Source organism: Echiichthys vipera (assembly GCF_963691815.1).
Source record: "Echiichthys vipera genome assembly, chromosome: 21".
Lineage (NCBI taxonomy): Eukaryota > Metazoa > Chordata > Actinopteri > Perciformes > Trachinidae > Echiichthys > Echiichthys vipera.
In genome coordinates this window covers 17,392,310-17,407,390 of record NC_139846.1, presented here as the reverse complement: position 1 = coordinate 17,407,390, position 15,081 = coordinate 17,392,310, and the positions used below count along the sequence as shown (strand labels likewise).

General features: G+C 40.4%; 2 protein-coding genes across 2 annotated transcripts in view; both read left to right on the top strand.

Annotated features, from left to right (window-relative positions):
* Window positions 1-284: 284 nt before the first annotated feature.
* Window positions 285-5,841, top strand: plcxd2 (phosphatidylinositol-specific phospholipase C, X domain containing 2; the record flags this gene model as incomplete). Its single annotated transcript, XM_083936436.1, has 8 exons — window positions 285-387; window positions 463-599; window positions 1,302-1,421; window positions 1,796-1,849; window positions 1,948-2,103; window positions 3,452-3,562; window positions 3,806-3,936; window positions 5,682-5,841. 8 exons carry the CDS (start codon window positions 285-287, stop codon window positions 5,839-5,841), a joined length of 972 nt encoding a protein of 323 aa, XP_083792562.1.
* A 5,665-nt stretch (window positions 5,842-11,506) lies between these two features.
* Window positions 11,507-15,081, top strand: part of phldb2b (pleckstrin homology-like domain, family B, member 2b) — a 43,474-nt gene continuing 39,899 nt past the window's right edge. Inside the window, exon 1 of the mRNA XM_083935822.1 lies at window positions 11,507-11,670. Coding sequence (XP_083791948.1) covers window positions 11,638-11,670 — 33 coding nt within the window. The 5' untranslated portion in view covers window positions 11,507-11,637. The remainder of the gene's footprint in view (window positions 11,671-15,081) is intronic.

Genomic DNA, 15,081 nt, shown 5'->3' with positions numbered 1-15,081 from the left:
GTCGTTAGCCAGACGCCGGTCTTGTTAGGGGATGCCCGGTTCGCCGGTTGGAAAAGAGCGCACCGCGACGCCATGCAATAACCTACCGAAAACCTGGCGTGGACATGGGTCAAAGTCGATCTGGTGCGAATCGGAGGGGAGGTTTGAACCGGTGGTATATGTAGATGAACTGTGACATTACACGATGATCCATGGTTGTTGGGGGGATCCGTCACCTGGATTACATCTTCACTGGAGAGCGGTTTCCTGAGGTGGGGGGAGTTTGCTGACAGGTTGTTTCTGACATGAAGACCCGACCTGCGGGCATCGGCAATGTCAACGCCAACTGGATGGGTTCGCTCCCGTCCAAGCTCAGTGCCATGCCCCTCAAACACCTCGCCGTGCCAGGTGAGCCTGTCGTGCGTAAATATGTTTGTCCATATGTCCATCACACACACATCATCATCATCATCTCTCCTCCAGGTTCTCATGATTCTTTTACCTTCTGGGTGGATGTGCATGCTCCTGTGGGCCCCGACCAGAAGGCATATGTCAAGTACCTGGCCACCATGTTCAGCGTCTTAGCCAAGAAAGTCATGGTGAAGTGGTCCATGACCCAGGTATGAGTTCAGAACAATTCAATTTCAATTCAATTTTATTTATAGTGCCAAATCATTACAAAAGTCATCTCAGGACACTTTACAGACTAGGTATAGACCACACCACACCCATCCATGATCCACACAGACCCAACAATTCCCCCATAGAGTACAGTGGCAACGAAAACCCTCCCCACAACAGGCAGGGACGTCGGACAGACCCAGCTCCACGGAGGACAGTCATCTGTCCTGACACAATCATCTTAAAAATAACGACATAGCTAGGGGCTCTTAAATATGGGGACAGTGTCTGCCTCCCGAATAACACTTGGGAGTCGGTCCTATAGCTTGGTAGCTGAAGGCTCTGCCTCCCATTCTACTTTTGGAGATAGGAACGACAAGTAGCCCTGCATTCTCAGAGCGCAGAGATCTAGTCGGGTAATATGGTACTATGAGCTCTTTAAGATACGACGGAGCCTGATGAGTTCAGAACAATTCAATTCAATTTTATTTATAGTGCCAAATCATAACAAAAGTCATCTCAGTACTTGAGATGACTTTGTCAGAACGATGACCTACTATCTGAGTAGCAAGCAGCTTGCAGATGACTTATTAAATGATCTATCATGGGCAGTTTTCTGTTCATTTTAGAGCATGACAGGTGTGCTGGGTTTTGTATCAAGTTGTTATGTGTAATGTGATAAATTATGCCTGTATTCTTAGAATCTGACGTTTAAAGAGCAGCTGGACGCAGGAATTCGCTACTTTGATCTCAGGGTTTCCTCCAAACCGGGCGACTCTGGAAATGAGATCTACTTCATCCATGGCCTGTTTGGCCACAGGGTGAGCAGTGGAGTACATATTTACTGTCATTTAAATGCTGACACTGGCTACTGGGCCTGCATCGGTGTTCTTTCTTATTGTGAGTAAATAAGTTTGATTTAATCTGTCACAGTCCATCAGATTTTAGAGGGTTGTGTCTTTACGGCTATGTCTGAAGTCCTGAAATTACATTTCTTTGTTGCTTTTGAAATATTCCAGCATCTTCAGATGTTGGTTCTGTATTTTGTCTCACAGCATGGACAGTGCACGTGTTCCTCCAGTATTGTGCTCTAGTTTCCAGCTAATGTTGTTTCTAGAGGGATGGAGATGGCTTTGAACAGGGATCAAAGGTTGCAGACTTCCAACTTTTCACTCTGTCCCTCCCCCCCCCATAGGTGAGTGATGGCTTGTTAGAAATCAACTCCTTCTTAAGCAGACACAGGAAAGAGGTGAGAAGCACTTTCAATGGTATTTTTTTTAATGAAATATGATTTAAAGAATGGAAAGATAAGTTTGTCACATAACAGATTGAGTTTGACTGATTTAGGTGGTGTTTCTAGACTTCAACCACTACTATGCAATGGGCGCAGAGCATCACGTGTACCTCATCAACATGCTCCAGGAAGTGTTTGGCAACAAGCTTTGTAACAACTGCGCAGTGGAGCACATCACTCTGGATTACCTCTGGCAGAAAAAATACCAGGTGAGATCAAAAGGGTATAGGAGCGTAAAGTGATGGGAAAACTCCTACTTCCATTGATTTTGGACCATTTGAAGCTCATATACAAGTCTAAGCACCATGGAGGTGTGTCTTTGTTGGACGGCCCAGTTAACCCTGTGGTCATGTAATCCATGCCCCTGTGACTCTACTGGACAGGAATTAGTGTTGAGCTTCATCCCATTAACACACTTGTTCCATCATCCACCCTGCCTTTCTTCTTTCATGGTCTTTAGCTTTTATTCTTCCTTCACACTCTCTTTCCAGATCCCTTTGTCTTTATTTTGGCTTTCCCTACATGTTTTTCTTTAATTTCCTCATATCACACAGTCTTAACTGTCTTGCTTCTTCATCCACTTATTTTTGTATAACCATACATACAGTATTTACAAGGCAAGCTCCACATGCACATGCATTTGTATGTGCTTCCCATTTTAGGGGTGATTCTTCTTATGTTTGCAGTGGTTCTTTGTGCATGTCCGTGCCTCATTCAGATATTATCAGTTTAACTCCTGCTCCTATGACCCTAATCTGCGATTGACTTAGTTGGCAAAAGAGAAGGAGAGGGAGAGAGAGAGAGTACAGAGCGGGCAAAGAAAAGACAGTAGAGGAGGAGAGATGTTTCACAATTACCGGCTGCAAAGGCCAGCCTAGTGGTCAGAAGACTGGAACGGCGCTATATAAATAAATAAGGTCCATTCATAAGTGTCATTGGAAAAGACACCCAACCAGTTCTCTCACTGTTTCACTTCTAAATCACTTTGATTAAGAATAGACAAATGACATAATTATAGGATAGCAACAATGTCACACCCACTTTATTAGGATATTCAACCAGTACTGATTGAGTTTTATCTCAAGTGCATATAAAGTGCAATACATGTACATGTGTGTAGATGTTACTGTAAACACCTGGCCATGAATAATTATATAGTAATTTGGGGGTCAGGTTCGTTGCTAAATTGTGTATAGATGAAAAATAGACATATTGAAATCATTTTCATTACCCGATATTTACTTCAATTATAGTAATGTTCAGGTTATTGTATTTTGGGTTTCTACTAGGACATGTTTACATGCTTTAATGTAAACAAGCCCAGTCTGATCTGATTGGTCAGTATTTCCTGCTCTTCCATATCTGAATTCTCTGAGTCTCTCCACCGTCATTGCAGTCGTGGAATGACTGTAAAAGCACTGTAGCTGCACTTCCATGGTATAGTTGTGACAGTGACTGTCTGACTGACTGTTACCTTGTGTTATTAGAGATATACCCCATCTGTGCAGGCTTTAAATTGATCTACTCACACTGTATTTCATTTACTTTTCTCCTCAGGTGATTGTGTTCTACCATCATCCATCAGCTCAGGGCATTCCTGTCATGTGGCCTGGCAACAAGATCCCCGCTCCCTGGGCGAACACCACCGAACCCAACAAGCTCACACAGGTCTGAAAACAACATTGTCTGTGCTACTCACCAGCATGAGGGCCCCATACAGCTCTCCTATTTCATTCAATGGAAAATCAGTACACTTATCTGTGATTCGCTTTTTCTGCAAGATTGAGGGTTCATGCAAAAAAAAAAATCTGTAGTTTTGACATTTATTACACAGGCCATGTCCCCAAACATGTCACATTAATGGGTGATTTAGATTTGATTTGTTTATGTGTTTGACATTCCTCTGTCTAGTTCCTGGAAACTACACTGAAGGAAAGAGCCAAGCAGGGTTCCTTCCACGTGTCTCAAGCCATCCTCACACCCAGAGTTAACACTGTTGCCAAAGGCCTGGTCTGGGGTCTGCGCAACTACCTGGTGGAGAGGTCAGTGACTATGTTTGGGTGTTTTAGAAGGTTGTGACTGAGGGAGGTGTGGTGGTGTCAACCTCTTTGGTAGTTTCAATACATACCTTGCAAGCTTGCAAACACATGTCTAAGATTTAGGAATCCAGCTCAGGTGTGTGAGCATGCATGCATCATTGAACCTTTTCTTCATGCTCAACTCCATTTATTTACTCTAGTCTTTGGCCACTAGAGGGCAGTATAGTGAATGCTACAAATGCCTGCACAGGGTTGTCATCTTTGCACATGCCCTTGAAAAGGGCATTATAAACAAATACATAGTAAATGCATAGTAATAACAGAATATTGCCTAGTATGTAAATAACCCATTTAAATGAATCTCTCTCCAACTTTCTTTTTAGCAGAAGTGGTGTTTTCATGTTTTATTCTTGAACAGTGATGTTGTGCTACATAAATAGATGTGACACTATAAAAAACTGCTTTATCTATTTATTACTATTGTTTCTATCATTGCACAAATTAAATAAATAAATAAAAAACTCACAGCATCTTCCTTTGGCTGCAGATTTGAGACAAACAATATGATTTCCTGAGGAAAGTCTTTCCATTTGTTGAGATTATGCTTTTTATTTATGTACTATAATTTATAACAAACAAGACCAATAACATAATGAGAGCAAAAGAACAAATATAATGCACCTCCATGCATGCGATTGGCACGGCTGTCATGTGACTGGCTGAGAGTGTATCTATTAATCACCACGGATAGAGGAAGTAGTGTCGTAACGAAACCAGTGTGGATGTTTCATCTAGGCCTGTCAAAAGTCATTCTAAGCATATATCTTTATGTTTGGCTTCTCTATTACAATATTCTGTCAATTCAATGCTTTATTTCACTAGGGATAAGATATAATCCTCTTTATCCATTTCTAAACTATAGGGGATCAAAGAAAACACATTTCATCTCTCAGATAAGACCTTATTTCCACTGCCAGGACTAAATTATTTGCACAAACTCCAGCAGTTATCTAGCTTGTTGAGCCTAAGCTTTAAGCGGAAAATCCTAACTTACAGTACATACCCACCATACCCTTAAAAGTGAGAGAAACGGCCACTGATGCCGGGGTATAAAACTCCTGAACAGTCTGACTCTGTGGCCAGACAGGAGACGGCCTAATTTCGCACTTCCGAGGAAATGGGATTGTTTATCACCGCTGGATAAACATTTTGACTTCCTGGTTTTGTTCTGCTGCCGGCTCAAACATAGTGGAGAATTTAAGAGTGTTGGGATTGATTCAGCTACAGAGTCATAGTATGTGTTTCTGTGCCTGTGTGTATGTGTGTATGTGTGTGCCTCTATGCCAACAACCCAAAACAGAACTGTGTTTGAATGCAAAGCAATGATTTTGGGACAATAGTGGCAAAGTAGTCTCTCACTGACAGACAGACACAAACATCACTCCCTTTCATTTTTTTTCATCAGGTCCATTTTTCTCCCACATCAAGATATTGTATCTCAAAACCTTATCATCAGCTTTAAATTAAATTTGGTGGAAAAACAGACATTCAGCCAAAAAGAACAACTGATTAGAGTTTGGCAACGTTATAACAATAACTATAAATGTTACAGAGACAGAAACTTGGTTCCAGATATTTTGACTATGTTCGTAAGGTCAAGGAATGGGTTTAAATATCTTTGGTGTAAAAAAAGGGGGGTGCCATTTTTTTTGCCTTCTAATTCAAACTTTTTCCTTTTGTGGCTCTAGAAACCTGCCAACCATCATGTCCTGGGTTGAGGCTCAGAGGCCAGGGGAAGACGGGGTCAACATCATCACCTCTGACTTTGTGGAGCTCACTGACTTTGCCAACATTGTCATCAAACTCAACAACCTGCTGATTTCTGAACAGGACCGCAAACCAAGATGAAACATGTTTGCACAACAGGACAAATGTGTTCTGCCCCTTAAGTGTGGTGGAGGTCAAATGGGAGATTTTGATCCCACTATTGTTGGATAATAGTTCTGGAGTCCTTACAAAGTTAGTTTTAATAATGTTTCATTTTACATTTTTGACTATTACCGAATTTTTTTATCATGCAGAAAATAATGATTTATTTGACCGACAAGGTTCCGTTGTTTCTCTTGGCCCTCTAGATCCTTGAATGACATACGTTTAAAACATCACAGCTTCGGCTGCAGCTGACTCTCAGCTCAAATATCATCAAATCAAAAAGTGAGAAAAAAAGATCACAGACAAGATCTCAGATCACAGAGAGAGCATGTTCAGTGACGTTAACCAAATCCTGTCATACCCCTGTTATGGTTTCATTTATGGATTCATTCTCCTACAAAACTGGAATACACCACATCGGTACTGTCCAATGGTGCAGCACGCGTGACCTGGATAATGATCATATGTCTCAGGGATTTGACATTATAATATTACAATAGTTGCTCTTTTGTTTTTGATCACAGATTTTCTCTTTAATTATGGCAAAAGTAGGGTCCTATATTGCATAATTGTTTTTCTTTTAAAAAATACTCTATGCAAATATTTAAGTTATCCTCTGCATCTGCACTTCATGTATTGGAATGTAAGGCAGATAGAGAAAAACACATTTTGTTTACTTATCAAACATGTTAAGGGATTGTGAAAGAAATGACTGTAGTGGAATGTGTTAACATTGCATTAATCATTTTAAACACTTGGCCAGTGAGCTAAAGTTGGGTTTTCTAACTGTGCACTTGGTGTTTATCTAATAATGAAAAGTAAACACTGCGGTATTTATGTTTCTATGTTAAGCAATGCCACACGTTGTGAAAACTGTGCCAACACTACCTCAGTACACACAAGTTTAACTAGAGATGCAGTCCCTTTGGGAGGAATTGCTGAAGGAAAGCCAAATATGTGTGGAACTTGCACACCACGTGCAACCATACAACCTAAATGTGTATAGTATTTTAGACCTTGTATACTACATTGCAAATAGCAAAGGAAAGAAATGTCTTATGTATTTAAGTAAAATGTTTTGTGTTTGAATCTGTCAGTGTATGTGTGTGTTCCTTTGGGCCTAGTGATTACTCTGGATGACATAGACAGTACTGCAGTGACAGTGGACCTGCATTCCTGTGGTCAGAGTTGGGAAGGAGTGAAAGACACAAAGTGATTCATAAAGCAGAGAAGAAAGTAAGAAAAATGGGGGATGCAGAGAGGGATATCTGAACAGCTGTTTTCCCCCTTCAGATTCAGCATCATATAACAGGAAAGTCAAATGTTTGTTTTTCATATCAGCTCGGCCCTTCGCTTTTTCACTCCCTGACTCACTTGTGTCAAATTGCCTGTGCTGTCCAGACCACATTGTTGACACGGTTTAAGGATGGTCACCAAGCACCACAAGGCTCACACACACACACCAACACACACAGGCACAGGCACTTTAATTGTGGAGTAATTACGCATACCATGGCAGGCAAGTGGGAGAGCTGAGAGCAACTGATGGGGAGCATTCCTCTGCTGTCTCTCTCTCTCTCTCTCTCTCTCTCTCTCTCTCTCTCTCTCTCTCTCTCTCTCTCTCACACTCTCTCTGTATCCCTGCTGGCTTCCCAGGTTTCAAAGGAGAAGAGGACAACTCAAGCGTGATCTTCCAAGTGTTAATAAAGTCCTAAAGTAATGATACTGCATTTTGTCTGTTTGCCAAGGTTCTGGTATTGGTGTTGACACATAGCTCTCCAAAGATGTTTTGGTCCTGTTGGTCACCACAGTCTTTAGTAGATCTGCAACTACACTTTGTTTTTATGACGCCATCGTGTCATTTCTCTCTCCCTAAATTCAACACTTCAGTCCCCTCAACACAAGTTACAGCAAACCGTCTTTGCTTCATCACAGCCAAATACGTGGTCAGTTTCCAGTCTGTAATAAGAACCTTTTTTGCATTTCTGTGACAAAAATATCACATTCATACTTTGGTTGCATGGGGCGTTGGTGTGAAAGGCCCCATATTGTAAATAGTGAGATGGCCATTATTATAAAGCAGGTCAAGGTGCTATATAAAAGGCTGTGAAACTATCAAAACTCTAAATCTTAAGAGAAATTCACACAGCATGTCTTCAGAAACTGTGCCTTTAAACGTTTAAATGTGCTGTCAGTACTTTTGTAGTTATATCACAACTTACCTATATATAGGTAGAAAGTGTTGCTAGTCATTCCCCAGCTTCATGACATTGCAGAGACTAAGAGCACAGATGAGGAAGACCCAGAAACGCTGACCAATTAGAGCAGACTGGGCATTTGTGGAGGGGGGGGCTTAAAGAGACAGGCACTAAAATAATACAGGTGTAAAATAATGTGTTTTTTAAACATTAGCGCATGTAAACATGTTCTGGTAGAAACCCAAAATGCAAGTATGAGCCTGAAAATGAGCATAACATGGGGCCATTAAATAAAGATGTGCAACTATTGTTGGAAAGCCATGTCAGCCTAAAAAAGTGATTAAACACAACGCTGAAAATACACTGGTGAGTAAACCAAGTTTGAGTTCATTTGACCACTGCTATATCCGGTGTTAAGTGATGTCAGTGACCCGAGTGGACCAGCTCAGTCCCATCTATGACACACACATTTGTTAGTGCTCTCTTTTAAACCATGATGACTACGGTATTGAAACAGCTGTAAAAACAGATGACACTGTATCTTGTGACTAACCTTCCTCTGATAGAATGTGAGAAAATAAAGACAAAACGTGTAGAGGCGCAGCTCCACACGACCGCAGAATGATGAACCTCGCTTATCCTTAAGCCACAAACAGTGTCAGTGTCGACCAATTATCTGTCATTAAGATGTTATTAAAAGCATGTGGGTCGAATAGTTTTCCCACACAAATCCTTAAAGCCCCAGATCAGTGATGATGCCAGGGATTTCCCTGAGATTGAATGACCTGTCAGGGTATAGATGTTAAGTGGTCCAGATACTGTTTCACAGGTTTTCTTGTACAAAGATTAAGTTCTGGCTTTTAAAAAAGTAAGATGCAGAAGTTGACTAAATGGAGCTGTGCCTCTCCAAACAGCTCCAGGGTTCCTGCTCAGCCTCCTGGGATCCCGTAGGAATTGTGGAATTCACTCGGGAATGCTGTCATACGTTCGGCGGCCCTCTTAAACCCACGGGCTCTGTGGGATGATGTCAGTGGGAAAGCTTGGCAGCTCTCATGCAAGCAACCATGTAGGCATAACAGCTTTAAAGCTTCTGGAAACACTTGACGAGAAAGAAAGTTAAAAGGAACCATTTTCACGGAGCATTATCCTGATAACATTTAGCTGTTCCCTTTGTAAGGCTTCTGGTTCAAAAGATGCATCTGTTAATGTTGAGTCAAGACTTCCATCAGGACATGTTGCCATATAACAGCACACTACTGGTGTTTATTGCATTGGTTGACAGTAATACACACAAAAACTAATGTATCATAATGGACAACAGTCTTTTTTTCTCCAATACATTTATTCCACTAATGGGTCTGAATTGCCTCATGGTCTACTGCATGTCGTCTCCTATTTTTCCTCTCCTTTATCCTCGCTCCTTAGTACAGAGAATTTGGTTTCTGAACTTCATGCATTGTGAAGATTTACACTTTGAGGGATATGTGATTCTGTGGGTTCAAAGAATCACACTCTCGGCCAGCACAGTAGATCTGGAGAAAGTGGAGCACAAGCTCTCTTCCTGTTTATCCACAAAGACATCCTCACGGTGCCCGAGAGATAAGATAATCCTGCTGCCATGGATATGCATGTTTGTGTGTGTGTGTGTGTGTGTGTGTGGGTGTGTGTGTGTGTGTGTGTGTGTGTGTGCGCGTGTGTGTGTTCCACTTTGAAGACTACATCTCTTATTTACAGACATCAGAACACACCATGAATTACACCTCAGTCTTGCATCGTCTGCGTGCGTAGCCTAAACAAAGATCTGCATGACTTAGGTTGTATTGTAGTTGTGCAAAATGCGTGTGGTTGTTGTTGTTTCATGTAACCTCTGTTATGAACTGAAGAGAATGTGTGAACCTCTGCCAAATAAATGTACCAACCTCTGATACAGAACTGCGGGTGTCTTCAGACCGATGGAGATGCATGACTGTACATGTAGCTAAGATTTTGTTAACTTATGCAAAGTGCAGCCGGCTGCTGCTTTAATGCCATTTGTCCCTCGTGAACATTATTGGACTGACCAGATTTTTAAGGATGAATTAAAAATTGACATTGTTATTGATATATTATTTTGCAAACTACAGTATGTGTTTTCATGGTGGTAACACGGATATGTTTGGGAAAATTAAGATCATTTTTGTACCATTCATTTTGCACTATTCATTTATGTCGTTTTTTCAGTAATCAGTAATGGGTGAACATACAAACATAACAGTACTGTCCCTCCCCTTCAACCCCATCCCAAGTAAATAAGAACAAAAGAAAAGGAAAATACAGGATCTTATAGCTTCATTAAACTGAAGCTGTATGAAATAGAAAAAATCTCAAGTTCTACACTTACTTGGTGTGTTAGAAGTTATATTCCATGTGAGCTTAAATATCGTGAAATTGTACTCTTGGTGTGGTTACTTTTGCCTACCAAAATAGTACATTTCTGATAAATGTATTAACTGCAATGAAGTTGAAACAGCAAATAAACTTCAGCTCATCATAAATGGGCAAAATGGACGTGTTCAGAGGGCATTGTTGGGTCTGCCCCTGAGGTATGCTATGGGATACAATATAGTATTGCTCCTCCTGCCACAGTAAAAGGCTGAAGCATGTTTTAATGGCAATTGGAGCAATTATCATTTCATCCCGGGGAATATTTGTGTTTTTTTGTTTTCTTCTTTGTTCACCATTGACCACTGAATCCAAGTGTCTGCTGCACATGAGTTTGAGGAATTTCTTTGTGCCACCTGATTGAGTGAATCAAAGCCTGCAGTATTTTGGACTACATTGTGTCATGTGAATGGAGACCAGACTGCATTCCTGTTGTAATATCATTAGCTAAACAAGACTTCTTATCGTGGTGTCTTATCATTGCCGCCAAGTAGGTCTCAAAGAATGCTCTCTCCCTCTCTTCTTCTCCCTCTCTCCCCTTTTCTCCTTCTCTTTGTCAACCTAAAGGCTCCTCTCTCTGAGAGAAGGGGAATGAGAGGTCAAGTGTAGGTGGTCTGTTAACACCTGCACATAATTCATAATGCTCTGTGTCACTGTGTTAGAGAGAGAGAGAGAGAGAGAGAGAGAGAGAGAGAGAGAGAGAGAGAGAGAGAGAGAGAGAGAGAGAGAGAGAGAGAGAGAGAGAGAGAGGGAGAGAGAGAGAGAGAGAGAGAGAGAGAGAGAAAGAGAGAGAGAGAGAGAGAGAGAGAGAGAGAGAGAGAGAGAGAGAGACTCCCTCCCCTTGTTCCCTTCTCCAGCTCCACTTCCAGCTGTTGTTGCATTCCTCCACAGGTCGCAATTGGCTGGAGCCGCCGGCTTTTTTGCGTTTGTGTACATTTGGAGCGCGTGTTTGTGTGTATTTGTGTGTGTGTGTTTGTGTGTGTGTGTGTGTGTGTGTGTGCGTGACAGGTTATTAAAAGTATAGTATAGACGCTCACCGGTTGCTCATGCCGCACAGGGAATGTAATCGCTGTCAAGAAAGAGACTGTGATCACAGCAAAGGCCGAAGTGACCGAATATTCTCAGTTGCGTAATTGCGTCCTTTTCCTGCACGATGACAGAAGTGGCCGGTCCCGTTTCATTATTGGTAAGCCCGTTTTATATTTGGGAAAACTACAGAATGCCCCTTTTTTTAATGTTCCAAATGTGAGGGTTTTTTTTTTCTGAATGAGGAAGTTGAACCCCTTCATTGTGTTTCACCAGCCACTGGTGTATAATCCACAGCTCAGGGGTTTCTTTGCAGTGTTTGTTTATTCAGTGAGCTGTGTAATGATACTAATCATAATCAAATCTTTAATTCCAGATTTTTTTCTCAGCAAATAAAACAGGCCACGGGGAAAGTGTTTGTTTTTGGGCTACTGATTAAAAGTCCCCATGTGCATTTAGGGTGAAGTCAGGTGATCTGGGGCACTTTTTGGTGGATTGGGCCTACTGGGGCTGCAATTAACGTTTATTTTAATGGTCGATAACTGCATATCATGTTCTTGTATAATAGTGAAACATCTTCATCCGTGTGGTGATGTCTTGTTTTGTCAGTCCAAACCCCAAAGGCCTATTTAGGGATGGACAACAGAGAGAGGCTGAAAATCTTAAAAAAAAAAAACAGCCTTTTCTGCCATTTTGCTTTCATAAGTTACTGTAACCATTTATGGATTATCAAAATAATGGGCAGTGTATACAAAAATAGATTACCAAGAAGAAAAACACCTCAAATTCTAGAGACTACCTCATGTGGATCTTTGCTTTATTTCTAAATAAAAAAAAGAACATGTGTCGCCAAGTAAAATACTTTGAACCTTCAAACACATCAAGAACCCCTTTGTCACTCCGATGATATGTTCAGGTATGGGACAGTCACTTCTGGTTTTAAAGGACACCAAACAATTAGGCTTAACTGAAGAACAATCATATATCATGTTTGTTTTTTAAATGGTAGAATCACTTCATCAGTTAGGTCATTCATTCATTCATTCATTAAGTCATTAATCATTCATGTAACCTAACTAAATGTGTGATATGCACAGACGCCTGTGTAACAGTCATACACAATTCTGAACTATTGTGGCTGACATGGACTCAGTGCATCATCTTAAATGTTTTTTAAGTGGCAAATAAAGGTTAATAGAAATGTCTGTAATAGGACTGGGTGCCACACAACCTGGTAGCCTAGAAACATTCTGGTTTCATTTCAGACAAATATCCCATTTTAGCCTAATTTTTGTGCCATTTTACCAAATGTGTTCAGGTAAAATAGGCCAGTCACTCAAACTTTGTTCCCATAAAAACCAAAGTGCATTATGAAAATATTTTGAGTCAAACAGTTAATAAAATGCCACGACCTAACCCAATTTTGGTTGATTGGTTTAGCTGTAGTACTAGAAAATCAACATGTCACATGGTCCAATTTTCCTGATGTCCCAAATTACCTGGCTTCCCCCCTGAGTGATTTCACTGAAGATAAACACAAACAAATGTGAATGACCTAGTTGGTATATTGGTTTATTTCAATTGTATTATTTTGTTATACCATGGGGATATCATGTGGCCAATAAGAGGAGAAATCAGTGCAGTGTTGTGACTTATAATGACTGGTATGTATGATATTAGTGTGTGAATAACAGCCTCATCCCACATTTGACACAAACTTAAAGGATATCTTTGATAGAGTGGATCAGTCCATGGCACAAGCCGGTACAAACACAATTCTTCTATGACTCAGATGAGGAATGAGATGAGATGCATGTTGCTTCCCCCTTTAATGCAGCCAATCACGTGGGTTTACTTGGAAATCAATCAACACAAAAATCCAGAGGGGGATTGTGTATGCTTATTTTCTGGTCTGGATCAGTTGATGCTAGTGTTAGCTCGGTGGTTAGGACAGGAGGTGGTTGGGACAGTATTGCTTATAATTCCTACTTTGTCACAAATCAATGAAAAGCAGACAAAAGCAAGAGAATGCCTTCTCCTTATTGACACTGTGAAAGTCACTTAGGGGATGTTTACTGCAGTGGCAGCCAGTCAGAGTTGGAAGAGAGTCAAAATATATTACAGTCATTTATGAAAAAAATATATTTTTCTTAAACATAAAAAGAAAGTGACATTCAAGATATAGCTGTCAAATTCAGACTGCAATTTTTAAAATTTAAATACAGTTTGTTCTTAGCCCAGAACAGGGTGTCCCAATCGACTGTACCCACTGTCCCAAACGTTCCAGGAGCCTGAAATTTTGGGAAATGGCAAAGATGTCTTTCACAAATGGGTTGGGTTTTTAAAAAAACCTTGATACATTTGTCGGAGACACCTGTATCTGTTCAGCAATCACATTACTTTAATTTATGTTCAAATAGTATATGAGTGATGGAAAGTTATTTTGTGTTGATGCAAAATTTTGTGTTGTTGCAACCGTACCCTTTCTCCCTGCATGTCTGTGGTATGTGAGTGCGTGGGAGGGTGGCATTAAATCAGGCCATGTGTATCTAAATTGATCTGACATCTTATTACCTTTGATTTTCCAGTGAGGAAATGATATACAACTTGGGGTCGTGTGGAGTTGGTCTTGTCAGTTATGTGGAAACAAGTTGTACGCTGCAGGGCTCTGGATTTAAGTGTAATTATTAGGTTGTGGATTTGCCTTTGGTTGGGTCCAACCACAGCACTTTACAAAGATAGTTTAGTACATTTTAAATAGTAAAACCTACAAAACCTTAGAGAGATTAAATCAAATATTTTGGACAAATTTGAACTTGCTACAAGTTGAAATATCCACTTCTATCCGAATGCTAAGCTAATATAAAAACCATACCTGCCAAGTTGGCTCTGGTAATGACTTGAAAACCAGAAGGATACAAACGCTCGCTCACAAGGACTCAACATACCAATACTGCTATCATCTACTGACTCATACCAGAGCAAAATGCTTCTATGCTTGTCAAGATTCCTTCCACATATGTACTGTTTATGTGTATATGCTTGGATTGTCATCAGTGCCGTATAGGATCACATGGGTTTGATGGCCAGTGTTGCAACTTGTGGAAACCTTTTTTCCTGATCCATCATTAATCTATTTTCCTTCATCTCTGGATTCTTTTTATTCATTTACTTTTCTTTTTGTTTCCCCGACTTGTTTTTCTTGTTATCTCAAAAACTTTCTGCCTTCCTCTTTTTCTTCCTCTTCTTTTTTTCCTCATCCACTGTTCGTACATATAACATATAATACAAAATTGAATGCACTGTAATGTGTATGTAATCTATGTATTTATGCCTGTAGAAATTACGTCACATCACGTAACTGTGGTGCCTAAACTTAACCCATTATCACCCATTGAATAAAAAAAAATGGCGTCAAGGTCACCTACCAGTGTTAAATAGAATGCCATATTTTGTAAGATATACAAACCCATTTCCGTTACATTTCATAAAATCTACGAACCTGTTTCAAAGCAATACATACAGTAGCATGTCATATTGTGTAAGATATCATGTGAATTTGTTTTTGCAT